Raw genomic sequence first — 27,908 nt, forward strand, 5'->3', positions numbered from 1 at the left:
AGACAGTCTGACAGCAACTTGGGTCCTTGGGTCAAGATCTGTCTGTCCAACAAATTTAATGGAAATCCATTCTTGTGTTTTTGAGTTAGACAAAAGAACAAACCAACTGGGAAGAGTTTATCTCCTTGGCAAAGGTAGGAATGGAGCACAAGATGGATCAGTACTTGAATAACTTGGTATCCTGGTGCATTTCATGTGGATGATGCTGACAGCACAACAAGAAGTTCAGACTTGTTTGGGTAGTAAAATGCCTTGTGCATACTTGAACATGGCTCTGTTTGAAGCAATTATGAGTGTAAATATGTGCTACACATCCCAGTGTTGGCTGCTTTTAGCCCTACAGCCTTTCCATTTCCAATCAGTTAAGTAAAGTTAAATTTATTTGAAAAGCCATTTCTATCAAACAAGTTTGTCACAAAGTGGTTTACAGAACAAAGCACATCAGTGCAGATTACAACAGGAGACAGACACAGGGACGTGCAAGAATATCACACATTTAGCGTTGCCTAAAACTACAATAGGTTTAATCCTTTATACGCTTTCAAATTATGTTTTGTTGTTGTTTTCATTTTTTCAGTAGCCATCCATATTTTTTAATATTTGATATCATGATTAAATAACAGTAATACAAAAAAGACACAAGAATTGATTACATTTAGGTCTCTCCCTGTCTTTCTTTCAGTTACTGTGTAATTTATTTCTCCATGCTAATGATGAGCCAAACTGCCATAAACACCCAAACACAGCAATTGTATCAGGTATAAAGGATGCAAATTTAATTTTTACATGCACAGCAGTAACTGAATCTTTGCCCAAATAAAATCCTGACTATTAAAATAGTTATAATTATTTTATTATCTGAAGTGTGGCAAATTCATCATTTCAATTGAGAACTCTGCTTATATTTTCAGTTTAATGGCATGTAATTGCCCAATTAACATTTTGTTTGGGATTTTCAGACTGACATGTCAAAGGTCGCCAGATGTCATAACCCAGATGTTGCATTAACAAACTATGGTGTGGTGGACTACCGAGCAGCAGCCTTATTCATATACTGTATATAAACTTGTTTATGAGAGAAACTGAATTATTTGGAACCATGTATAAATAATAAAAGTATTGTTTTAAACATATTACATAGTAATCCATATTTGTGTAAATATATAAATATGTATATATAACACACATCCAACATCCAACATCTATCAAGGAAATTTTGAAGCATCATTTTGCTTGCTACACTGATTTGAAAGCATGGCCTCTGTCATATGCATTGTGAACTCCAGAGCTTTTTCGCACATGTATGTGTGATATGAAGCCCCCAATATACTACTTGGCAAATGAGTTGATTTCTCCCTCTGGTTCAGACAGAAAGATGGCAAGATTATTATTGACTCTTGGACACTGCCAGCAGCCCCATGGATAATAACTTACCTACTGAGCCTAGCTTAAGAGTCCTGAGAGGCAGACGCTGGTGAGCTACTGTGAACGAAAAATAGTTCAGTGACATGTCTGTCATGAAACACAGAGGAAATCGGCACCTCCTGTGGATGCAAAGAACTATCTGCAACCTCTTATGCTGCAGCCTCGTCCAGAGTGGTGTCATGTCACTGGGTTTATAACTCATGCACTTGTGCATAGGAGCTGGTACAAAAACATCAGTCAAAAAGAGGCTGCACTGCTTGACTCCTCCTGTCCCCTTTTGTGCGCTGTACAGTGGCTGGTGAGCAGGAGGTTGACAGTTGCCTCAGGCGATAGGGGGGAATTGTAATGTGGATTTTTTTTTGGTGGGGTGGTATATAAATAAATAAGACTCCCAGCTGCTATTTACAGATATCTTCTTTCCCTCGTGTGTGCAACAGAGACACGCTCAGTGGAATCCCAATTTCCTCCACCAAAGCGTTTTTTGGAGGATTTAAAGACTGGAAACTGTAAATCAAGAGTGTAGCTATACTGCCTCCCTGTGGAAAGTTGATGAAAACATAAAATCACCACTGTCACAACCACACTAGGATTCACTCTGCTTCCATCATTTCATATTAAAAGCTATGGATGGGTTCAAACAGGCCCTTTCCTGTTTCAACCTGATAATTCCCCCATGCAGAAGCAAGGTCAAAAAAAAAGGATTTTTCTTTTAAGTTTGGTGTGAAAGAACTTGACCAGCCTGCAGAGAGCATTTGAACAATGCTGGGATGAATTCAGAATGTCAACTGCAAGCCAGGTTTTATCGCCCCACATCAGTGCCTGGTCTCACTGATGATCTTGTGGCTGAATGGGAGCAAATCCTTGCAGCCAGGTTCCAAAATCTTATAAAAAAGCCTTCCAAGAACAGTGGAGGCTGTTATAGTATCTTCCTAATTCCCATGGTTTGGGAAACAGATGTTGGTGAGTGCATGTCCAGGTGTGGCGAAGAGAGAAATAAAAAAAAAAAAGAAAGATAGATTGAATAGATAGTAGATCCTATTGCTGCACGTTCACAGTAAAAGCTGGTTCGGCAGTGGAAGACTGATGTAGAGTAGCAGTGGCGAAAAAATATTCGGTTTGCGTCACAGCTCAGTAAACAATAAAATAATTAATAATAATTTAAACACAAATGCTGTGAAACTAAATTCCAAACCACAGAGATTCAGTTAGAAGCTATAAGCACCGCAGAGCTGAAAACAGAGAGACTTTTAAAAACACCACTCTGTCTCGTCAATGAGTTTAGCCCAAGACATGACTTAGTAAACATTAGGGGTGGCCCTGCTACAAGGCGGGACCACAACAGCCTGACTTGGAGAGGTTATCCCCTCTGTGAAGACACTATGGAAATACATGTGCCCACATTTTGCAGGCTAGAAGAAGACTAAATCTGGCCTGTGGTGAAATGGCAATTGATAGAAGTGCAGTATTGAAGCTTAACTGTATGTTAGATATGCATGTCAGCCTGGTATGATTAACATAATTCACTTAGCATGCAGATGTGAAAAAAAAAAAAAAAATCATATACAGTAGCCTATATCCTAAGATTGCTTGTGAGCGTGGTCTTTAATCCAGCAACAGCCAACATAATCATAAAGAGGCACATCTTATCAAAGGACACTTTGATAAGATGTGTACTGAACCAAAGCCTACTCACTGTAAGTCACACTTAATACAAGCATTAGAAAAAGCATAAGTGGAAAGTGACAAATTAATTTTCTCAGTACGGCGCTTAAACCCTGTTTTGAGGTACTGGGACCTGCTTATTACAATTTTGTGAGGCTTTCTTCAACCCAACTGTTAGCGCTTAGTTAGAATAGTGTCACATGGACCAGCTGTAACACTAACAAGCTCCTTACATACTCATTCATAATTTAACACTGAATGGGAGTTTTCATTTTTAATACACATAATATCACAAGAAAACTCCCAGTATCTGCAGGGTGTTTCTAGTTGGATAGCACCGTTTTTGTTGCGGTGGGTGCTGGTCGTTTTTTGACATTAGCAGGAGAGAGGCAAGGTACCCGGGAGCACACAAAAACATCACATCCTTTGGATTTTCGCAGCCCGAGTCCTTCACATAGAAATCAATTCACAGGCTGTTATAGGCAACCGAGGAAGTGAGTGAAAGTCTCATTTTTAAATTACATTACAATCCGTTCACACATCGGCAATAAAAAAATGATTAATAGGCTACATGTAAATTGCATCACATCTCTTACATCTAGCCCCTTTAAGTGAAGGGTCTGAATATAACTTCCAGTGCTTACAAGTGCAGGTGCCTTAAAATAATTGCATGAGAACTTAATGTTTTTCTTGCCTCTGCTTAAGAGATGGAGCATATTTATGTTGTCTCTGTAAATTACAGGTGCCAGTTTGGATTAGCACTTCCATCTGTCAGAACATCAGGGTCATCAAATCCACACTACAGATGTCAGCTGTTACTACTCAAAGGTGCTAATCAGTGAAAAGGTTCTGAAAAAGGAAAGTAGGTTCTGCATAAATCATTAATCAATCATCAATATTATCTTATTCAAGAATCTCAAATGACAGGCAGAAGAAAAGACAGGCCTGTAGTAGCTAGTGACATAAAAACTATTAAACTGTGTTATACTTTGCCTGAATGTAATAAAATGTCTGTCTGTTTATGCATCTCCTTGATGCAATACCTGATATAATAGTATGCATATTATCATAGAGAAAAATAATTAAATTATCCATCAGAAGACATTATTATAGTATCAGGCAGTTAATTACATTAACATAATTTATCACAATTTGCACTCATCCAGAGGGACATTTAAATCTGATTGCATTATGGCACACACACACACACACACACACACACACACACACAGTCGTGTTTCCGTCACTTTAGAGGACATTACATTGACTTACATCAATTTCCTGGAGACTTATCCTAACCTCAACCATAACAACTACTTACCTAACCCTTACCCTAAACTTAATATAACCCCAAACTTAACATAACTTTAACGTCTTCACTCTAAAATTAATGATTTACGTTACAGGGATTTGCTTTTTGTCCCCACAAGGGAGTCGAGTCCCCGCAACATGACTGTGTAAACAAACAAACACACACACACACATTCCTCTGTACAATAAATGGGCAGATAATCTCACTGACCTGTACCAGGAGGGCATCTGAAAACATCTGAGGCCTGAAGGATTTACTTTACCTGCAGTAAGTTAATTTATGTGAACTTGTGTTGCAGCTGAACAGAAGAGGATAAAAATACCAACAAAACTAAATCCATCTGACAGGGTTTATAGTTAATCAAATATCTAGACCATGTTAATTGTTTCAGCAGTGTGTACCTGAAAAGATCTATACTATATATATGTATCTATAAATAAATGTAAAACATGTGAAAAGAAAAAAAAGAAAATAACATTACACATAATAATGAAGACAAGATTATTCAGTATATGAAGAGTGCAATATTACTGATTTTAAGAAGACAGGTGGCATTAAAAAGTATACTGTGTCAAGTTTATAACTGAAAAATGTCAAATAAATCCAAAGAAAAAAACCTAAAGGGTCAGAGGGTTCATGAGAGCTGTCACTGACACTCCCACAGAGTGCACCAAAATGCCTGGAAGCCTCCTCCATCACTCTGTACTTTCTCTCAAAATGAGTCCAAACAAATCTGACATCATCAGTGAAGTTACACTGATGAATAAAGCCAACACAGCAACCTCATCCAACCTTATACCTAAGATTTGCATCACAATTTGTCAAAGACATTGGATTATGGAAATGCATATAAGTGTCTGAGTGATTCAGGAGAAGACAGGAAGCTTCTCCTGAATGAGTCCATGTCTGCCATTTTAGGAAGTAATTGAGTAGCAGAACCTTTTCTAAAATTCAGCTGTGAAACTTTCTGGGCCTGGAGCTTTGCCTCCAGAGGATTGTGAGATAGCACCTACAATATCCTTAAATGTTATTCTTACTAAGGTCTGCAGTGAGTCAGGCAGTCGATACACTAGATTTTCTTCAGCTGTTAGAAAATGGTGAGTAATGGAAGGGGTGATGGAAACAGTGACACAACAAAAAAGTCTAGAAACCTTTTAACAAGGTTCTGCTTGTGTTTTGAATTGTGAGGTAAACAACCTTGCAACCTCTTGAGACATTTCTGTGGGCCTCTCTTCTAATTTCTTCCTACTTGTCTCTGGTGTGAAAACATGCCCTGATTGATTGTGTCAATTAGAGGGAACTTTATTCCAAAGTGATGGGAGGGGCTGTTTTGCTAATGGTTTTAAGTAGCAGTCAATGGATATCATAGATTACTTAAAGCCCCTTTAAGTCCAACTGCAATTTGTATAGCCTGATATGGGTGAAGAGCAACTGAACATAAATTACAGTGGCTGCACAATACCAGCTACCACAAAAACCCCTTAATTCACTGTGAACACTTGAGATGACAAAACAAAATCTGAACACAGACATAAAGGTTTTTGAAGAATTATGAAGAGCCACTTACAGATGTGTAATATTTTAAATTACCGGGTAGGCATCAGTGTGGTATGGAGCTTTTATAAAACTACATTTTAAGGTTAAATGGTGCATTACTGTTGTCTCATATACAGCTTTCAATTTGTTTCCTGCTCATTGTAAGTGCCATGGCAGTGAATGAAATATCCTCAACTGTTTTTACAAGACACAACATAAATCTTATTATTACAGTATTATAGATAAGATCATTTCCTCACCTGTGTTATGATTTTGCATAACAGCACCTCCGAGATGGATCCAAAGCACATGACCGTGTGCCATTTTCATTTAAGATTATAATAACTGGTTCATAATTAAAACAGTTTGTTTTGAGAAACACACTTTACTGTACATGTTTATTTACATCTCTCATTTGTACATTTATTGCTCAGAGATATGGGGCACGGGTTTACATTCAAGGCACAGTTCTATCCCTTTAAACAATGCTCCTTTTGCTTCTGTCATACAAACCAAAATCTGGAATGAAAATTATTATATTATGTAAACTTTCTCCAAGTAGATTATCATTAAAACCCACATCAAATCAACACGTAAACTTTTTAACTGAACATAACAGACCATAGTTACATGGCTTGTGTGTGTAGGTTTAAAAAAAAAAAAACACTGAAATATCAAACAATATGTCTGTAATGGAAAATATCTCCATTACAGACATACTGTGGTACAAAATGATGTTTTCATTACATCTTTGTGCGATTTGAAACTAAAAATTGTAGCAATTTATGTGAAAAAGACAAAACTATACCAACAGCTCAGATTTCAATGGCTAGCTATTATATTGCAGATGATTAGCTATGCTATCTGATCTATTTTTTTGTGAGATTTGTAGATCACTATTGTGTGGCAAAGAAGTCAACTTAAAAATCTTAGACTTTTAAGTAGTACCATGTGTACATTTAAATATATTTTTCACTCAAAATAGTGAAGGTGCCACTTTTAACTCTTCTCATATTGCACAAGCTGCTTGACTAAAACTAAACACAGTTCAATCTCAGACCTCCTGTCTGTAATAATGCCAATAAAATGACTATTAGATGATGAAAAGGAGGATGAATTTAAAAAAAAAAAAAAGTTTTGTATCAATGTTTTAGTTAAATTCTGAGCTGAACCAAGATGTTCGTTAAATCGCAACCACATCCATACATTTATACTGTAAGTTGACTGAGTGGCATGTACAACATTAACAAAAAGCTACAGTTAATACCACAGTAGAATTATCTTTTTACTTTATTTTTCCTTAATGTTAAATACTTTTAAGAAAAATAACTGATATATACTGAGGGCTGGATAAACCAAATAAACTCTCCAAAAAATATTCATCTGCACTGGAAAATGAAAACTGGACATCAAATATCTTTCACTCATCTTCAGCCCACCACCACAAAAATCATAAAGTTGTCAAATAATAGTGCTACAGTTGAACTACACATGTACTCAAAGACAAAAACTTTGGCAAAGTGTCAACAAATAGGCAAAAAAAAAAAAAAGTTATTTTTTTTCCTCCACTTTACATATTTGTTTGTGGATAAACACGAGTTACATTCATGGAGAAATTACAGAGAATGTATGCTGACAACAGAAAAAAGCATGGCTGATGAATCTGGGTAATGGGTCCTCAGGCTACAAACTTGTTCTTGGTTGTGGAGCCGCTCTTTGTGGCCGTGTCTGCGTGTGATTGGTATCCGATGATCACCTTTGGCGGAACACCTAATCTCTCTTTATACACACGTCTAAAAAGGCAGACAGAAGATTAACATGTAGTGCATATTAGAATCCAAAAACCTTCTGAAACTATCAGGGAGTATATAAGGACATTGACATGAAAGTCATATTATTAATCATATATTATAAACTCCCTGCTACTTCTAGTACTGTATCCAGCTGTAACAAGCTACTTTACCAAGGCATCCACTCATGATGGATTTTTAAAAGTATTTACCTCAGAGGAACCTTCCACAAGTCTGAAAATCTGAAACATGATATTGGGAGATCCCGTCCAGCTGAAATAGGTAGCTACCACTGCGTTAATGACTAAAAATTGAGCAACTTATTCCAATCATTGTGGCTAACCTACATGCTGGGTTAAAAAGCCTTAGCCCTATTTAAAATCACTGCATAAATGAGCAAGTATAAATAGAAATATATCCAAGAATAAAGCACTGAAAATAAGTAAATAGAGCCAATATAGTATATTTTTCTTTTTTGTTTTGATGTCATTTCAAATTACATGATTGTGTACAACTGGTTGTTCCAGAGGGCATTGAGTATTTGTAAAGAAGGTGTATATGTAGATGTACCTTTTTTTATGTGTATACAATTATGTGTATTATGTGGCTAGAAATCTAAGTGAATACATTTGTTAAATGGTCCCTTTAGAGTTTCAGGTGTTATAAATTCAGTGTGACAAATATACCTTTTACTATGACTTACAAACTTATTTAATTTTTTATGTGAAATCCTCAGCTCACCCTATGTGTGTGATGGCATCTTTGTTTTCATAGTCTGTGGTCCATATTGCTATTTTATCTCCTTTGGCTCGGACATTAATGACGGCGCCACACACGTCGTCACTGTAGTCATCGAAAGCTTCACCCACAAGACACAAGAGCTGCAGGAAAAACAGACATTGTTTACGAATGGCTTGTCAGTGGGGAACAGTTTACCCATGTCAGTAATGGCCAATAGATAAGAATGATTGTATAGTTTAAGTGATCAAAACTTGACAGGGCTTAACATACCGTCTCCAACCAGAACCGATCCAGGTCTGCTTTGCGCTGCTGCTTGGACAGAGTTATCAGCCAGCGGCCGCCTCTTCGGTTTCGTTCATCCTCCCACATGGGTTCAATGCCGTCCTGCATCCAAATAAAGGTCAAAGCTAAGAACACTACAAGAATTTCGCAAACTATCCGATGAAATGAATTAAGATCCAACGAAAAAAAAGCTATAATTTTCCCTTTCCTTATAAGTTTCCCTTCAGATCAGGAAGAAGTAATGGGCTTTTGTAAGTTTCACTGTTTCTCCTCTAAGAGTATAATATATTTGGAAATTTAATACCAATACAATATATGTAAAATACAAAATATATGTAAATTGCACATAAAGATAAACTGCTCCATACATAAAAGGATACATATATTTACTTTGTGTGGACTTGTGGCCAGCTTTGACATCATTTTCTACAGTTTTGACAAGTTGACCACTTTCTCAATTTTGAGTCAGACATGCTTTTTCATGCTAAAAATCAGACATAACATGGATGTCATAACTAAAGATGACAGGAAGGAGAATTTATAAGAAGAAGGAGACCATATAATATTCATATTAAATCATCTAAATAACTTTTTTCCTTAAAAAGATTGTTAGGGTTAGCTCTGTGCTTGTGAGTGTACATGTATAAACAAAAAAGTATGTTCTTGTAACTTATGAGGGGCAACCATTAGCTAATTTATGCACTCAGGTCAAGAGAAGCTCTAAAAATAAAATTAAAAAAAACCTCTTGGTGCCTTTGTAATAAGGTTTCTATTCTAAATGGACCAGAACTGCAAGGCAACAAAAAGATCATCATTTTTCTTTGTGGTCCAAAAAAAAGTGAACAGTACAGATGTGAACACAGCCTTAAAAAACTAACACCTGTACAATTCCTCTGACTTAAAAAGAAACATCTATTAGTAATTTATGGTCAGACAGTTTTTGGTTTTAACTGGGTATATTGTACAATGTCAAAAGCAGAAAGTACTCTTTACCTTAAACAGCGAGTAGTCACAGCCAGACATCAAGTTACTTGATAACTGAATGTGATTGTATAATCTGGGAAGGAAGAATAGTTTTTGTTAAACAGTATACAACATAAAACCAAAGAGCAGCCTGGCTAACAAACCTGTGCATTATAAATGTTAACCTCTTGGTGACAATGGCACATAAATCAAACTTCAATTTTCACATTACACAGTAAGAAACAGTAACGGTAGGGACAAGAGGCACAAAGAACTACATTTAAAGAGTTAATTCCCAGTGTTACATTTCTTTGTGGTGAGGGGGGGCAAATGTTATTAAACTGTTGATTAATATTATCTGCAATTAATCTTCCTCTCCCAAATGGCTCAACCAATTTTGCAACAAATCCTTTCATGAATAGGCATGATGTTGTGTAATTATACAGCTTTTAGTGCAGTCACATAGAAAGCAATGATATACTCACGCCCAGAAGTCTTCCACTGTGTCAAATTTAGAGATGAGACGAAGATTGGCTTGCCATGTTTTACTTTTGTCATTCTTGAAAAACCAAAGAGCCCATCTGCAAATCAAAGAAGAGTTATTTAGCTATTTTAAGCTAGCTGCATCCTTGCCTTCATGTGCCATGTTGTTCATTGCATAGACAGCTATACATCACTGAGTAGAGCCTGTACCTCAGAAAACGCTATGCAAACTGTCAAGATTATAATCTGGGAGATACATGACAGATTTTCACCAGCATGTGGCCATTTACCAACAGCGGAACTGTGATGTGATGGAACTTACTCAAATTTCAGCCACAGTTTGTTATGTCAGTCGACTATAGCAACGTTTCATCTGGGGGAAAAAATGTTTTGTGTACAGTGTAGCTAAACTTTATCACGATACACCTGTCCACGAGGTTTTATCAAGAACTTAACTCTGGTCTTACTTGTTTTGTAATGGATGCTTGATGTATGCTTCAGGACTCACAACCTTTTGAATGGCTGTTTCGCATTTTTCCTTTTCAGGGTTTGCAGGAACTACAGTTGACGCCTGGAGGGGAAAAAAAAGCACAAGGATGTATCTTTTAAAAAAGCACTTTCAAAGAAATGTCAAAGAGTGTTGTGTGGGTTTTTTTTCTTTTTTAAATTCTCTGACTTTGACCTTTTTCTAAGGCAATTACATGAAGAAACTGTTATTCGTTTGACTCAGTCTTATGGCTGCATTTGTGCTGAGGGTCTTTCCAGGTAAAGGTTGTTAAATAACTGGACACCCTGCAATGCAACAACTAAATTGTGGCTTTAAAATTACCATAGAGTTCAATCAACACCTCTCTCTTACAGTCTCAAAATAAGTATCACAGTAAGCTTCTGTGTATCGCATTAATCCAGAATATAGAGCTGCAACAATTAGTTATCAACTATAACACTAAACGCCAACTATTTTGATAATGGCTTAATCGTTTGGAGTCCAAATTCTCTGATTCCAACTTCTTCAATGTGAATATTTTCTGTATTTTTAGTCTTCTATGACAGCAAACATAATATCTTTGGGTTGTGGACTGTTGGTCGGGAAATAAAACATTTGAGAAATGTCACCTTGGACTCTGGGAAACAGTGATCGACATTTTTCAAAGTTTTCTGACATTTTATACCCCAAACAACCTACAGATTAATTGATAATGAAAATAATTGTTGCGGCCCTACCAGAGTACAATATATACTCAAATTATCGACCTAAATTGTATAATTGTAGCATTTATTACAGGATCACAGTGCTGCATTTCAATATGATACAGGTGTCTCTGTATTAACTTATTCATTTTCTATCCCCTACAGCAGTCTATCTAACTTAATGGCATCATCTCTAAACAATTATTATCTTCCACATCGACAAGAACTAACGCTAGCCGACGTTACACTTACTGTCGACATTCCCACACCGGGTGAAACACATCAGACGGTTGACAGGCTGTAACGTTACCGAGGCTCGCTTCCTCTCATTCATCCAGAGTTCAGTTCAGGGGGACCGGACTGAGGTATCCACTCGGTCACCACTATTTCCAGCTGGGCTTGTTTCTCCAGCCAAGTTTACGACTCTTTATCAACAGTTATTGTCGAGAGTAAAAACGTCACCGACAGCCGTTATGTTAGTAATAACCTCAATAAAAACCTGTTAACGTTCGTCTAAAATGCTAACTTCTCTAATGTTTGGCTAGCGAGTTACCTGTCAGAGATGATAACAAGAAGTTTAAAGAATTACCGAAACTGTCTGTTACTCTGTCAAACCTATCGCTAGCGTGTCTCTTATCTTTTTGTGGTATACAGACACTGGAGAAGAGCCTTGGCTCGGAGAGTGAAAGCCCAAACTGAACGGTTTAGCTATCAGCGTGTTGCGGTTCACTCACCACCAGAGCGGTCGCCATCTTCTGGAAATCACACTCAGTTTCTTTGGCGTGTGTTAAAATAGCTGATTGGGCCATCTGCTACACACCAACACGCATGCGCAAGATCATGAAAAGTACATGTTGATCCAGAGTATAGGACACAATGTAACTATTTCTCCTTCAGTTATTGATGTAGTATCCATCATAGGCAAAATATTAAACAGTCTTAAACTCATCTGAAAAAAAAAACTTTCTAAGCATTTTGTCGTTGAAGTTATAGTAGCTGAAAACTGAGCTCCTTTTTGTAGTTTACATCATTATTTGCATACAATGTAAGGTAATAAGATGATCAAACCAGTGTCAGGCATAAAAAATAAGTTGTGAAATTGTCAGGATGGGGGTACTCAGTTGGGGTTTTATGGCTTATTTGACCAGAGAAGCAGCTTTTTTTCTTTTTTTTTTTTGCAGTCCAGCTGAATCATCCCAGTCTTTTCTCAGTAGTGCTGATGGTGATGTCAATGTGTTACTGTCCACATAAATGTCAGTGTGTTACATACTGTCTGGTAGGATGACCCAGAGAGCCAACCTGCAATGCACCGCGGTCAGGTTTATTTATATAGCCTTTAATAACTGTCACAATAAGTTTCAAAGGGCTTCACAGTAGACAGGAAACAGCCAAAGAAACCTTTTTAAATTGGAAACCTTAAATAGGCACAAAAGTAGGAAGAGTAAAGATATGCCCAATATAACCTGCTGCAGTATATTTGGGTAAAAGGTTGTGTAATTGCCTTTTTGGGATTCTACACATACTGTTGTCTGCATGTTGAAAACTGGTTACGGTAGCAGGCAGTATAAAGAAAAATGTACAAAGGAGAATGTGACTGCTAGTGCAATTAGGGGTAATTTGGGGGGGAAAAAAAGGTTCCGAAAACATTCCATAAATGCAAGGCTCATTCTCAGAAAATCTCTCTGAATTTCCTGATGAGGTGTGTTATTGGCTTTTAGTATATTGTAAGCATAAATAATGTACATACAGTGTATACAGGCTTAGCAGGACTCAGCAATGATAAACTGTGCTCCTCTGGGTGACAAACAGTCATGAAATTCATGCACGAGCAGAAAATATTACTGATTAAGTGATCAAAATGATCTTTTATTGAGAATGAAGCTTGTGTGTGATGCTCTCCAAAAGCCTGTGATGACTAACAAAATCGAAATCAAGCATGAAAGCAATGTTTTTAAATATTGCATTGTGTAAACAGTATTCTTCATTTTATTATTGTGTATGTTGTTTTGATATTCAGTTTCTGGAATGCATTTTCTGGGTAAATTGTGTTGCATAAGATCAGTATGCATGAATGCAGTACATACTGTATATGCATATATTAGTAACAAAGAGCAACAAAAAGGAGCAAATAAGCGCATTTTCAAAAGATTTAATGGCACCGTTTAGAACATTTCTAACAGATATTCAGCTGTTAATAAAAATGAGGTTCTAATACTGAAAATGATGTTAACAACAAGTGCAGAGAAGTAAGTGCTGCGACTATGAAATGAGATTGTTTGAAGGCCGGACATGAAGGATGTCTATGCTTTAGGCACTTCAGAAGGTCAGGACTGTGCGGATGCTGCAATGAGAAAAAAAAAAAATAGGTTAAGACATACAAAACTAGAGTCAGAACAGAAAAAAACACTTAAAGAAACAAATATAACATCTATAGAACTTAACTTTTATATGCCCTAACAACATGAATGAACTGTTCTTCTCACCTCTTTCCAGCATGCATGAGGTCAAATCCTTCATTAATCTTCTCGAAGGGAAGAGTGTGGGTCACGAACTCATCTACCTTTAACTTCTTATTCATGTAGTCCTCCACCAGTTTAGGAACACTCTCCACACTCTTCCAACCTGGGGGTGAATACCAAAACCAGGTCAACAACTTCAGCAAAACAAAACATGTTGCATGCTAAAGTTTGAAAAACAGATTATGCAATCTATAGCAGTTGCACGTCCACTTCAAAGGCTAATAAAATACCACTACAAATATTAATAATATTAATAGTAATAAAGACATTTTCTGAGTCTAATCAATTTAAAAAAAAGTTTCAGCTACAATTCAAAGTCAGCCCAAGTCATGAACTTTTTTCTAATGAAATGATTATTAAAAGATCTAATCACACACTCATTTTATTCCAGTATGGAACTGCCTTCAGACTCAAACTAAAATTATGCAAAGTTATAACTGCAGCCAGACATCATTAAGCCCTTTATAACAAAGAATCTGCTACAATGACTCACCTCCAAAGGCTGTGCCCCGCCACACTCGGCCTGTCACCAGCTGGAAAGGTCTGGTCGAGATCTCCTGTCCAGCTCCGGCTACACCGATGATGACACTTTCACCCCATCCTTTGTGGCATGCCTCCAGAGCTGCTCTCTAAAACATTCAAATGAGGAAGTTAGTTTTGAGTTTTATAGGCATTACACACTTATGAATTGTGTTCTCATGATACTTGTGCAACCTGTTTTATATATTGCACACTATGTTTATCTATATTGGTAACTGTTATGTGGCTGCTTGTTTTTCACCATAAAATGTGAACACAAAGTAAGTCTCACCATGATTTGCACATTTCCAATACACTCAAAAGAATAGTCTACACCGCCATCAGTCATCTCCACCAGAACCTCCTGGACAGGCTTGGTGTGGTCCTTTGGGTTCACAAACTCAGTGGCTCCAAACTCCTTAGCTTTCTCAAACTTTGCAGGGTTGATGTCCACACCAATGATCCTGGTTGCCCCAGCAACCTTACAGCCCATAATAACAGCCAAGCCAACGGCTCCAAGGCCAAACACAGCACACGTAGAACCAGGCTCAACCTGCATGTGCATGAAGAGGAATAGGACAGTTAGATAGATAGATGTACTTTATTGATCCCTAATTGGGAAATTCTCATGTTACTGCAGCAGGTCATCAAGGCGTTGCAAAAGAACAGTAGATAAACAGTAAATATACATTAGACACTAGAAGAGAGAAATACATATATCTATAGAACAACAAATACAAAAGAATATAAATAGGATAACATACTATATATTAGATAAGTGGTTGATAAGTGAAGTTGCTGAAGTTTTAAAAATGCAATGAAGTAGAGTAGGAGTATAAAGATGTGCAAATTCACCATGAGCAAAGTTACTGAAGGAGCAAAGCAGAGAGGAGTTTGGTTGAGAAAGAAACTATAAAGCTGAAAGTTCTCTGACAGACAGAGGTGAGGTATTATAGAGAGTTATTGCTTTGGGCAGGAAAGATTTCCTGGATCAGCCCTTGTGACAGCAAAGCAGGACCAGTCTGATAGATAAAGTGCTCTGCTGTTTATCCAGTAGGTGTTGGAGAAGGAGAACTTAAGTATTACCAAATCATTTTGCTAACAGAAAATCTATGTATGAATTATGGCTGATGTCGTCTTATTAATGCACACAAATCAACCGAGCTGGAATTTCTTGAGTTCTCCTACTTGAGAATTATTTTTTTCCTCTTTGATGTAAGCAAAAAACAGGGATTGAAAAGGTGAAGAACAGACATCTATAAGGTCCCAGGTGATGCTCCCTTGTAAAGATACCATTCAATGTTTTGCTTTTACTCATCAAAAACTAACTTTTCAGGTCAAATCTTAAGACTGCCTTTATTTTCACTTCAAATATGCATGATTAACATTGGAGTGAAAATCACAAACATTGCCAACATTTGCATCCATTTTTATTGCTTCTTTTAGGGCAACACAAACATCTTCTGCATAAGCTTTTAACAATAAAATGTGTCCTATTTCAAATAGTGATTATTTCACTTTAGAAAAACAGTTAAAAAACAAATGTTACGGCCTTACAGCATGATCTACGGCCTGTGATACCCACCTTGGCAGTATTAAGAGCTGCACCGTAACCCGTGGAAATGCCACATCCAAGAAGGCACACTTTATCCATTGGAGCTTTCTCATTCACCTTGGCCAGAGAGATGTCAGCTACCACGGTGTACTCCGAGAAGGTGCTGGTCCCCATGAAGTGAAACACTTGCTTTCCCTTGCAAGTGAAGCGTGAGGTCTTGTCAGGGAGCAGGCCCTGGCCCTGGGTTACTCTGGAGGAAGCACAGGGAAAAGATGGTTTCTTTTCATGTGCGTAAGATGAAATTCAATTGATGTGAACTTCAGTGCAGGGCAGGTAGAAGCTCAAACTGAGCTTTGATTTGGTTTCTCTGGGATGGGGGACCTGAGGCTGTGAGTTCAGCTATTCTGCCACAAAGACTTAAATTCATATTGTTAATAAAAGGCAGTCTTTCACTCAACATTACCTAATTTTCTGGCAAAGGTTGGTCTTGGGATTTTTGCAGAATTTGCATTCACCACACTGTGGCACGTACAAAGGGACAACAGTATCACCTTGGTGAAGGAGAGTTGCAAATAATTAAAATCATACACGAGACACTTAGCTTTAACATTGCATTAATAAATTTCAAGTTTTTTAAGTTTCAATGTTTAGTCTCGCAGCTCCTTACCGGGCTTGAATTTGGTGACACCCTCACCAACGCTCTCGACCGTCCCAGCGCCCTCATGGCCCAGGATGACTGGGAAAAGGCCCTCAGGGTCACTGCCACTCAGAGTGTAAGCATCTGTATGGCACACTCCTGTGGCAAAGATCTGAGAGGCACCATGTCATTTAAAGTTCATGTCAAACACAGTTGCTAAATGCAAGAGTGAAATGTAAAAGATGTTTGCCTTTTCCTCGCATTATTTTAATCACTTCATATTTAAATGAAGTCATACATCAGCAATGACAGAGCATAATTATTCCATCTATCGCTGTAACAGTCTAGTTTTCGAAGCTTAAAACATAAGGTTAAGCGTGATGCTTCAAATGGAGACTGTGAAGTAATTATTCTGTTACTTGTGATGGTAAAAAAAAAAAGTCCAAAATAGGATAACAAAAGCCAGATAAATTCCAAATTCCTTGCAGCTGACCCTCTAAATCTTGTCTTACCTTAATGCGAACTTCATGGGCCTTAGGAGGGGCCACCTCCACCTCTTCAATGGAAAGAGGTTTGCCAGGTTCCCAGGCAACAGCAGCCTTGCACTTGATCACCTAAAAGCAAAACACGGTGCATATTTCTTTCAAAATGTGTCAAACTGTGCTGCTACAACTTAAGTACCTGCAGCCACAGCTGACGGAGGCTTTATGGTGGCTGACAGCTCGAGCTAGTAGCATAGTGTAGCCTGTGAACTCTGTCAAGGTTCATGCGAGGACAGGCAGTAGTTCCGGTGGTTTGTACTGCTGGAGAAACTGTTAGCGTTCTGCTTTCACTTAGCTTATAAATCATTTTCAGTTTCCACAGATTTCTTTGGTTAAATGAGCGAGACGTGACCGTTCATACATTTTCATCCACTGAAAAAAACAGTTTTCACGCTCTTCTAATCACTTGTTTAACTGACCAGAATTAAAAAAATGCCTCACGCTATGTGGACAGGCATTCCAGCAATTTTCAAATCCCACTGGCGACTGACTAACCAAAGATCCCTGTTAAGTAGCTAAACAGTGTTTCTTTGTGCTTGTTCATTCATTGCACGCGAATGCACGTTATGTGGAGGAACCTTGTTTTTGTTTACTTGAGATTGGTGCCACCGCAACGACACATGCACAAAAATATCCTCGCAATTAAGATGTTTCTTGTGCATTTTGTGGAGAAGTGTACTTACTTTTCCAGCTGTCTCCATGTTCGCTGCTCCAGCAAGTGAAGTGAGGACGGGGCGGGCGGCGCGCGGCCGTAAAGGAGTTAACCTCTGGACCAATCAGAAACGAGACGGCGGAGGAGTAAGCATGACGCGGCGGAGGACAAAAAAAAAACAGCCTACTTCAGTCAACACGAGTCAGTCACACATGTGGACAATCCACATCTGGACAATCGCTTCATTTAGTTTTAATAGATATAAATAAACACAAAAATTAGAGCATGAAGTTCATTTATGACTTAGTGGTAATGTAACAAAAGAAACGGCCATTAAATAAACTCCATGACAAATGGGCAAACTCCATCCACTGATGAAGACCTTGTGATGCGGTTGAAAAAGCTAGTACTATGACCTTGTTATTTAGGGAGTGAATTCACTTTCAACTTATAGTGCAACCTAAACTGTGTCCCAAATGCATCAATTCTACATCCTAATTCTAACTCAAAACAGTACACATTTTTTTTAACTTCATTTTTAAGTGTGCTGTTGATTTCATGATGGAAATGGAGAAGGGCGTTGATGTGTGTTGGGGGGGACTAACTTTGGATGGTGGTTAGCTAAATTGCAGTTTGGTTGCTGACATAAGTGTTGTAAACTAATTAAGTTTGTTGACTTCTTGTACACCAACTGCAAAACATTGTACCCTTAAGACTCATAGTATACTGTGTACGATTAGCATGTAGTGTGGAATAGGAACATAGTACTACATTACTGTCACTCACTGCAGACCAGGTTTATCTGTTTCTTGATAATACTGAACCATAAAACACTTCTAGTACCACCTTCGGATGGTACTTATACTCTGCTTCATAATGCCAAAGATTTTGACAAGACTTCAGAATTTAAAACACAGACACATTTACAAAGCACCTTTTAATGAAGGTTGTTAACAAAAACGAGACAATATTCTGCTTCTGCGATGTTTACAAATTATGAGTATTAAAATCTTTTCAGCTAAGAAAGTATGGTCTGATTTCCCCACATATTTTCCATATCTGACAAAAATAATGCATGAAGGTTTGTGAATCTATCTCTTGAAAGTTCTAATCAAAGTACAGACATTATGGCCAAACACTAACATAATCAGCACAGGATGTTCAGCCTGTTCACAAAGGGACCCCCTTTGTAAAAGGCTGAAAAGGTTCCCACTATGTTACACTCAAGCATACATATGAACCTTTTAAATAAAAAATAATCAGGATCCATCACTCATTCAAAACTTGTAAAAAATAAAACAAAACGAATCCACTCAAGTAAATAGAGGCAATGTCCACTTTCTTATTCTGAGTCCCCCTAGCCAGGCTCTGGTATGCAGAGCCACCTTCTCGCTTGCGTAGCAGAAGACTGGGATGAGAATCACACCAGACCATCACTGTCAGATCATCTCCCACCTACATGTGAACAAATAAATAAAAAATACAGACATTATGCAACACCACTCGTACACAAGAAAAGACATCAAAATATGTTCAGGTCTTGGAAAATGGGCAAACCTCTGAATCCGCGTCCTCCGCCACCTCTGAAGCCGCCTCCACGTCCACCACCTCCAAATCCTCCACCCCTGCCGCCTCCTCCTCTGCCACCTCGGAATCCGCCTGGAAGAAGCAAAGAAGATTATGATGAGAACATCTCCTTCGAGCCAATATTTAAATATTCTTTGTAGAAAAAAAAAATCCACAGCAATTGATAGTGACAGTCTATTTTTGAGTGACCAATTGTGGGAGATCAAGAAGTACTGTTATCATCTGCACATCAATCAACAGTATACACTGGGAATAATAAGGATGATACAATAAGTTTTGATGCATCACCTCCACGTCCACCACCACCTCTTCCTCCACCTCTACCCCCGCCTCGGCCTCCTCTTGGTGGACCCTTTTCTCCTGGCGGCCTGGGGAGGAATCTCTGCAGCGGGAGGAGCTTCATTGGATCTATGTAAAACTAAACAAGGAGTTGCAAATTACATTCAATTTAGTACACAGAGGCAGTGAAATGCATGAAAGCATAATTTACAAAAGTTATGCAGGTCCCTTCGTACCTTCTGCAATTTCTTGAATGAAGATGCCTTCATATTTTCAGAAAGTTTGACTGAAAAATACTGCAAGAACGAGTTGAGGAATGAATACGATTTTGAGCTGCAAAAATTTAATTACATTCTCAGAAGTAGGCTTTTTTTAACCACAGATTATTTCACAGGTCTAGAGACTGAAATGACGAGAACAGAAAGGATACAAAGTCCCGCAGCTGGCCGAATATCTCATCCACCTTTCCTATCTGCTCCTTGTTTTCCAAGTATACCGGAGCGTTGAAGTAGGGAACCTTGTTTTCATCTGTTGTACATTTACACACAATTTCATCCTCACATGGATGCATGAACTCTCCCAGTGCTGCAGAGCAAAGAGACATTGAAACACAGATATAGTTAGTAGTGCAAGTTAGATGTGTGGTTATGTCCTTCACAACTAAAACCAAACTCCAATGTCCACTATAAAAGTCAGCAAATGCATAAGGGCCCTCTGACTTTTTGAATCATTTTGTGTACACTTTCACCAAGTCTTTGAACCACCAACAATGCAGAGCCTTGTGACATTAAACTGGCAATGACAGTGGAATAATGGAAGCATTCATTATCATACATTACTTTTAATGACTTATGTGTGTTCAAGTCACCAGACAATTCAATAAAGTTGTATGGATGCAGAGTTGTTTGTGCCTGAGCGCAAAAAAGTACAATGCATTGGCAATATAACACTATCTGTTATTTTTCCTCCCTGATTAATCAATTAGTTGGGTGGTCCATAAAATGTCAGAAAACAGTAAAAATGTCTATGAGTGTTCCTCAGAGCCCAAGTTGACATCCTCAAATGTCTTCTTTTGTTCGCAACCCAGATGTTCAGTTAACTGTCATATATAAAAATAAACCAGAAAATATTTAAATTTGAGAAATTGAAATCAGAGAATTTAGACATTTTTTTTCTTTAGGGGAAAAAAAGACTCAAAACAATTATTCGATGATCAAAATAGATGGCAATGACTCAATTTATAGATTAATTGTTGCAGCTCTACAGTGATTGCACTCATTTTCCACTCTGTCCACTACATAAGCACAACAGGAAGGTATTGTCATCACTTATCATTTATTATTCCAGCTTCTTCAACATATTTCCAGCATTAACGTTAATGGTTTGTGACTTCATGATCTTACCAACAACATGCTCTGGAGGTCCGTAGTCCTGCTGTCTGTTAAAACCACCTCTGCCACCACCCCGTCCAAATCCACCACCTCTGCCTCCACCATATCCTCCTCCACCTCTGCCTCCACCATATCCTCCTCCTCCTCCTCTACCTCCTCCTCCACCACGGTTAAACCCTCCACCTCGTCCACCTCCTCCTCTGAAAGACATTTTTTTCTTCAAATTCTCTGTGACAAACAAGGGGGGGAGAGGAAGCCACAAGTCAGAACAAAACAAAGGCAACATAAAACACGTGAAATTATTATAGTCTGGATTTATTAACGCTACAAAGCGTGGTTAAACATTGTGATGTGAGTTCACTGAATTTAACGAGTCAATACAGCGTGGATTCAAGTCACAAGTTCCAGCTAACATGCTAGCTCGTTTCAGGTCATTTTAACTACAAAATCCACGTACGTTTTCTAACTAAAGCCAACACATTATGTAGTGGCTTCAAAATATAAACGTCAAAAAGTTTGCAACCCTATCTATACCCATTTAACATAAAATACTCACATATTTGGACGGCTAGTGGAAGCTACTCTGACTCCGTGTATCTTCCATGCGATGACAACACGTGTGATCACGATCTGCCGTAAAGGTGTTCATCAGCGTCGCACAAGCGGGTACTGTCGTAAAGTCACATCGCCTCCTATAAAGGAGTGAGTCACATCAATTGGTCGACTTGTTATGACAGTGTAAGATATGCGGCAAGCATGACTCTGAATATTTCACTGTTGCTATAACATGATACAAAGTTATTGTTATTATTTTGGACTTTACATATGACGCAGATGTACATATTCTAAAATAATTACTTTGTTGTCAAATACAGGGAATTGTCTTGCTATTAGCCAACGTCGCTCCATAATGTCAACAGCAGGGCAGGTAAGACAGAGAAACTTCATCAACACGTTCATTGTTTGAGGTTTTTTTTTGGTAAAAAGTAAACTGTGGATGTAGTTGTGTTGATTCTGTCTATTCTGACAATGGCGTCAACGCCCATTTTATGACTCCTGTCATTTGAGCCAAGCTGTAAAAAACACTGTAACTTACAAAATAGTTGTATTTTTCTCTTTCAGGTCATCAAATGCAAAGCAGCTGTTGCATGGGAGTCAGGGAAGCCCCTCTCCATTGAAGATGTGGAGGTGGCCCCTCCTAAAGTCCATGAAGTCCGCATTAAGGTCAGCTGTTTGTAAATGTGAGCACTTGTGAAGCTACACAGCAAAATGTTCAGAGTTAAAAGATGTTAGTTTTTTACATGTATTTAGCCTATTTTGAGTTGTGTTGATGGTGTTAAATTACATCAGAATCATATGTACGCAACAAGAATTCTCTCAGTGACAACTTTACTGAGACCAAGGTTGAGAATTGTGTTATTTAACTGCTCATTTCTTCCGGTTTTGTTTTGATTGTACAGGCGATACATTCAGATAGAAAATATTTTGATACGTTTCACTTCCTCTGTCTCTGTTTTGTTTCCTGTTGTTATGAATATTGCATATAACAAGTACAACCTCCAACTTCCCAAAACTATCAAGAGAATCCATAACGCTACGTATTTGTTCAGATTGTTGCCACAGGTGTGTGCCACACAGACTGGGAATACCTGTATGAGACAGGAAAAGGGATGAAGTTTAGACCGTTCCCATTAGTTCTCGGCCACGAAGCAGCAGGAGAAGTGGAGAGTGTTGGTCCAGAAGTCACCGATTTCTCACCAGGTAAATTATACAGCCCACAATGGACAAGTTTGGTTTGGACTCATTCCTTTTTATAAAGAACTCTGACTGACACAGTTTGTTTTTGTTTGCTCTGTTGTTTTCTTAGGGGACAAAGTTATTCCTCTTTTTCTGCCACAGTGTCAGCAATGTGAACGATGTCTCAGTTCTAAAACAAATCTTTGCAGAAAGAACTGGTGATTTCATTACCACATGTTTATCACACTCAAATTGACGGTTCTGCTTTCATAGCATTTTAACTTGTCATTGTTCCTTTTGTTGGTTTCTTTTAGGGCAAATACACAAGTGGGTGTATTGGCTGATGGCACAAGCAGGATATCTTGCAATGGGCAGCAGGTGTACCAGTTCCTTGGTGTCAGTTCTTTCTCCCAGTATACCGTAGTTCCCGACACCTCACTTGCAAAGATAAGAGCCGATGCACCACTGCACAAAGTGTGCCTACTGGGCTGTGGTGTCTCTACTGGTTATGGCGCTGCTGTTAACACAGGCAAGGTGAGAGCATACAGAACTGCAGGACATATGACATTGTCCAAAGTAGCTGCTCAGTGTTTTTTACTGTACACAGTAGAATTGTAGTTATTTAGGAGAACAGTAGGTGTAATTTCTTCAAAAAAATGTGATTACTCCATACCTACCCAACTATTAAACTATCAATAAGATGAGTACAAAACAAATAGAGGTTGTCAAAAACCTGTAAGACTGATGTGAAATTCTACACATTTTTATCATTTCTACAAACACAACATGAACAAAAGTTCTTCTAAATATTGAACAAAGATAAGACTTCTCACTAACAATATAAGGACAAACTCTTAACTAAAACCTACGTGAAACTGCAAATAAAATTGAAATAATGGCAGTGTTCATGGGTACCTGATAAAAATCTGTTCTTTCAAAAATACTCCAGTTGATGGAAAAATGAATCAAGGTGAGTATTAAGTCAAACTCCTTTTACATATTTGATAATATGTTACATTTTGATATATGTGTTTTATTTAAACTGCACTTTTTTACTAGGGCTTACAAAAAGCCAATAGGGCTTAAAAACCTGATTAATTAAATTCATACTTTCATATAAGAGTAAAATGGTCCAGTACAAGGTAAATAAAAGGTCAAGGCAATCTTTATTTTCCCCAAGGGGAATTATCATCATCATCATCAACAACAATCAACACACAAACAACTCACACAAAAAACATACAATTACATATTGTTATTCAAAAGGCCAACAGCAGCAGGGACAAATAAGTTTTTAAATCTATTGGTCTTACATCTTGGCAGATTATATCTGCGACCAGAACAGAAGCAACCTGAACTCACTGAACAAGGGGTGACTAGGGGCAGCAAGGATTGACTGGGCCTTCTTTGTGGCTCTAACATTGTACACTTGGGAGAGGTCATTTAGATTTGTGCCTGCAATTTTACTGCACATAAAAACTAACAGGGTAGCACAGAACAGACAACTGCTGCTGCTCGTCACCATTAGACCAGCGCTGTGACCAAACGATAGAGCAGGTGATACGTGTGTAATGGACATATTTAGGAGAATAAACTAAACTGTAATATATAAAAGTTGTCTGTAAAAGTGTTGTAAAGTATTCTTAAACAAATTGATCTTAAACAACTTTCAACTGACTGACTCCCAAATTGTGTGCATCCAGGTCGAAAAAGATTCCTCGTGTGCCGTGTTCGGGCTTGGAGCTGTTGGTCTGGCTGCCATCATGGGCTGCCAAATTTCCAGGGCAAAAAGGATTATTGGGGTTGACATCAACCCTGACAAGTTTGAGAAAGCCAAAATGTTTGGAGCCACTGAATTCGTCAACCCCAGAGAGCATAGCAAGAACATCCAGGATGTTCTGGTAGAGATGACAGACGGAGGGGTGGACTTTGCTTTTGAGTGTGTCGGTAGTCCAGCTGTCATGGTGTGTGTCTCAATCTTGTTTGAAGCTTAAATTGTATTTTATGTCTCATTTTTATTTCATGAAAATTCAGTCCTACAGGTACAGCAGGGAACCTCTATTTGGCTATGCAGTGTCAGTACACAGAAAGTCTTTTTCTAATAATAAGTAATAATAAGTTTATTTAGCATAGCACCTTCCACAGAAATGAAATTCACAAAGTGCTTCACAGGAACAAGAGTTGAAAATAAGACCATAAAAACATACATAGTGTAAAAACATATGCCACAAGTTAAGTTAGTTAAGTTATGTGGTACATAAACTCAGATCTAATCAGAAGTTCTGCAAAAAAAAGCCTTCCTGACCTCCTCGTCCATTTGATAATAGCAATCACTCATCCGCTGATAGCAATAGTTTCTACACAACCATTCACCTGAGTTTACACAATGTTGAAACTGTGTTATCCTTTTTTCATATTCTTGTTTCACCTGACTCTGTGTACATACGGTATAAATGCCTTTTAAAAGGGGTATTAATTAGACAACTGTTGTTTGTGTTGTCCTAGACCTCTGCGCTGGAGTCTACAACAGATGCCTGGGGCCTGTGTGTCATCGTTGGGTGGACAGAGACAGAGGCAATGAACGTTGTGGTTGAAAAGATCCTGATGGGACGCACATTGAAGGGGACATATTTTGGAGGTGAACTTAAAACAAGTTAACAAGCTCCTATCTATAGGTTGCACAACTTGTGTAACTTGAAAAATAGAGATTGTGAAAAGTTCAAGTTCAAGAAACACTGTGTAAGGTCAACTGTTGCATTTCTGAGCCCAATGAGAGAAAATGCCAATCAAACCTCACTGGTAATCATGTCTTGATTAGGGCTATAACTAAAGATTTTTAACTATTATCGATTAGTATATTGATTATTTTTCATTTAACTGATGAAGCCCATCACAAATTTACAGAGCCAAAAGTAACAAAATTTGCAATGATACCATATAAAACAGTATTCAGTAAATTGTTTCAGCTGTAGTCTTGACTAAAGGCTTTATGCTATTGTTCAACAAAACCAGTTTCTCCACTAATAGTAGCTGCAGTAGACCAAAATACAAAGCAGCCACTAGGCATGTTGTATCATGTCACAAGGTGCAAGACCACATTTTGAAACTACGTACATGCATAGTATGTAACCATATGCGACAAGTCTGCACCTTTTTATTATGCTTGTCCATTGTCTTTCTAGGGAGCACAGGAAATCACTAAATAAAGTAGAAAATGAAGGAGACTGAGGGAAAGTGTGTCCACTAGCAGTAAAACACATAATCACAAACTAACATCTAATAAACCCTGAATATCAAAGATCTTACACTATAAGAGTATTCAAGGATGCGTATGTCCTTATAGTCATTTAGGGTAACATAATATAAATTATACTAAAAGATGGTAAGAAAAGTGCTTTGCTCAGGGATTCATTGATGGCCTCTATGCTGTGAGGTCTATGTAATGAGGACTCTGTTTATGATCTTCTTCAAAAGGGTGGAAGAGCGTGCAGGATGTGCCTAAACTAGTAGACGACTACATGAACAAGAAGCTGAAGCTGGATGAGTTTATCACCCACAAACTCCCACTGGATCAAATCAATAAGGCTTTTGAACTTTTGAAGCTTGGGACAAGGTAAGACCTCTGATTTATTTGTGACTGATAGTGTGTTTCTTTCTTTGATATGTGTGTACTTGTATAACTCAAATTGTGGGGACCATAATCTCTTCACACAGTCACATTTTGGTGAGTCACCTCCATCTAGGGTTGGTGTTAGGAACATATTGGTTTGGGTTTAGGTAAGGGTGAGTATCCATGAAATTAATGAAATCTCCTTAGTGAAGAAAATAAGTGTGTGTCAGAACAAACCATGTCAAAATGCCTTATTTGGTTATAATACACACCGCTCTCATACAATGACAGCAGCATCCAGTTGAACTTCTGTATACATTTCCTGTGCAGCATTTTCATTTCCTAAATAGACTGACCCATCAGCAAGTTTGTCAAACAGCTGCGGGACAGTCTTTGTAAAGTACCTCTGCTCCTTTTTATCTTGAATTCCCATTTTTAATTGAATATCTGTAATATAAATGACTTTTGTTGTGGTTTTCCAAACAGGAGAGGTGTTTTGAATTTTATAAATTCTTGGAAACATATCAAGAATTTTACAAATGTGTCATTTTGCAGAAATTTGTTCAATACTGTATATATTGTTGTTATTATATATTGTGTCTGTCTATATTAAATGTTGGGTCTGGTGGGAACTACTATATCTATCTAACAACTATATCTCATGACTTAGATATAGTGGTTTTAGTCATGTTTCCTCTTTTTTTTTTTTAGCATCCGTACTGTAATCAGTCTTTGGCCAGAGAAGGCTAATCCTGAGATGGCTTCATGAGTAAGGGCTTAAGCTGTGGAAAGAGACTACTTGATAAGAAGATCATCGTCATAATGATATTTTGCATAAAATTCAGCAATTTATTCTTGATCTCTGAAGATTATGCTCATTTTCCTAAAAGATATTGATTTTTCCCTGCTTGAATTTGTAGCAAATAACCAAATTGGCCGCTAGATGGCAGTCTTGTGTCATGAAAAAGCATCTGTATGTGTCCATGAATACAATCTAACTTTATAAAGACGTTGCTTTTCTATCTGCAAATGATTCTGCCTTTTAATTCAGATTAAATACTGAGGGTTTTTTGTGTTTCTTGTTGATCACTGGCTCGATTAAAAGGGAGAAACATCACGGGATGTTTAGTGTACTTATGTTAAGTGTGAAGATATGTACATCACCAGTAATATCAAGACAGATTCTCTCTACATCTGTCATACATGGAACTGCAGTGATTCTGGTCTTGATATCAATATGAAGTGATAGTTGGAATTAAATATCCTTGTATATGGGATGAGGTAAAAGACACAGGAACCAAATGGCTGAATCTGTCATCATGGAAAAGTATCAGCTTCATGTGGTCAGGCTTACCAAATTTCGTCCTTGGTAATATTATATATTGATTTAATAGGGAGTCAATGAGAAGGGCTAAAATAGCAGTTGTGGACTGTCAGGACAGAAGACAAAAGGTTGTTTGGGGGAAGGCCTCCCTGTGAAGGACTGAAATAACTG

General features: G+C 37.9%; 4 protein-coding genes across 5 annotated transcripts; 1 reads left to right on the top strand and 3 right to left on the bottom strand.

Annotated features, from left to right (window-relative positions):
* Positions 1–7,207: 7,207 nt before the first annotated feature.
* Positions 7,208–12,230, bottom strand: eif4ea (eukaryotic translation initiation factor 4ea). The gene is given in 7 exon segments (XM_042419723.1): positions 7,208–7,728; positions 8,467–8,606; positions 8,737–8,850; positions 9,742–9,805; positions 10,197–10,292; positions 10,662–10,765; positions 12,120–12,230. Coding segments are annotated over 7 exon segments (741 nt in total). The 5' UTR covers positions 12,228–12,230; the 3' UTR covers positions 7,208–7,613.
* A 1,288-nt stretch (positions 12,231–13,518) lies between these two features.
* Positions 13,519–17,941, bottom strand: LOC121901688 (alcohol dehydrogenase class-3). Its single transcript, XM_042418601.1, has 9 exons — positions 17,841–17,941; positions 17,128–17,229; positions 16,646–16,787; positions 16,442–16,529; positions 16,009–16,228; positions 14,716–14,976; positions 14,398–14,533; positions 13,869–14,007; positions 13,519–13,726 (listed from the first exon to the last, which is right to left on the bottom strand). The coding sequence occupies exons 1-9, from the start codon at positions 17,856–17,858 to the stop codon at positions 13,702–13,704; spliced, it is 1,131 nt and encodes a 376-aa protein (XP_042274535.1). The 5' UTR covers positions 17,859–17,941; the 3' UTR covers positions 13,519–13,701.
* A 790-nt stretch (positions 17,942–18,731) lies between these two features.
* On the bottom strand, positions 18,732–21,722 carry gar1 (GAR1 homolog, ribonucleoprotein). The gene is made up of 7 exons (XM_042418602.1): positions 21,623–21,722; positions 21,079–21,294; positions 20,106–20,260; positions 19,912–19,971; positions 19,685–19,814; positions 19,367–19,468; positions 18,732–19,264 (listed from the first exon to the last, which is right to left on the bottom strand). Exons 2-7 carry the CDS (start codon positions 21,275–21,277, stop codon positions 19,254–19,256), a joined length of 657 nt encoding a protein of 218 aa, XP_042274536.1. The 5' UTR covers positions 21,278–21,294; positions 21,623–21,722; the 3' UTR covers positions 18,732–19,253.
* LOC121901686 (alcohol dehydrogenase class-3-like) lies at positions 21,681–27,443 on the top strand. 2 transcript variants are annotated; one of them, XM_042418600.1, is made up of 10 exons: positions 21,681–21,768; positions 21,942–21,994; positions 22,189–22,290; positions 22,677–22,827; positions 22,934–23,021; positions 23,118–23,337; positions 24,507–24,767; positions 25,309–25,441; positions 26,278–26,416; positions 27,125–27,443. In XM_042418600.1, exons 2-10 carry the CDS (start codon positions 21,977–21,979, stop codon positions 27,180–27,182), a joined length of 1,170 nt encoding a protein of 389 aa, XP_042274534.1. In that variant the 5' UTR covers positions 21,681–21,768; positions 21,942–21,976; the 3' UTR covers positions 27,183–27,443. The 2 variants fall into 2 exon arrangements, with proteins under 2 accessions (XP_042274534.1, XP_042274533.1); XM_042418599.1 differs by having other exon boundaries at positions 21,713–21,804.
* The last annotated feature ends 465 nt before the right edge of the window (positions 27,444–27,908 follow it).

This window comes from Thunnus maccoyii, chromosome 8 (assembly GCF_910596095.1).
Source record: "Thunnus maccoyii chromosome 8, fThuMac1.1, whole genome shotgun sequence".
Classification (NCBI taxonomy): Eukaryota; Metazoa; Chordata; class Actinopteri; order Scombriformes; family Scombridae; genus Thunnus; species Thunnus maccoyii.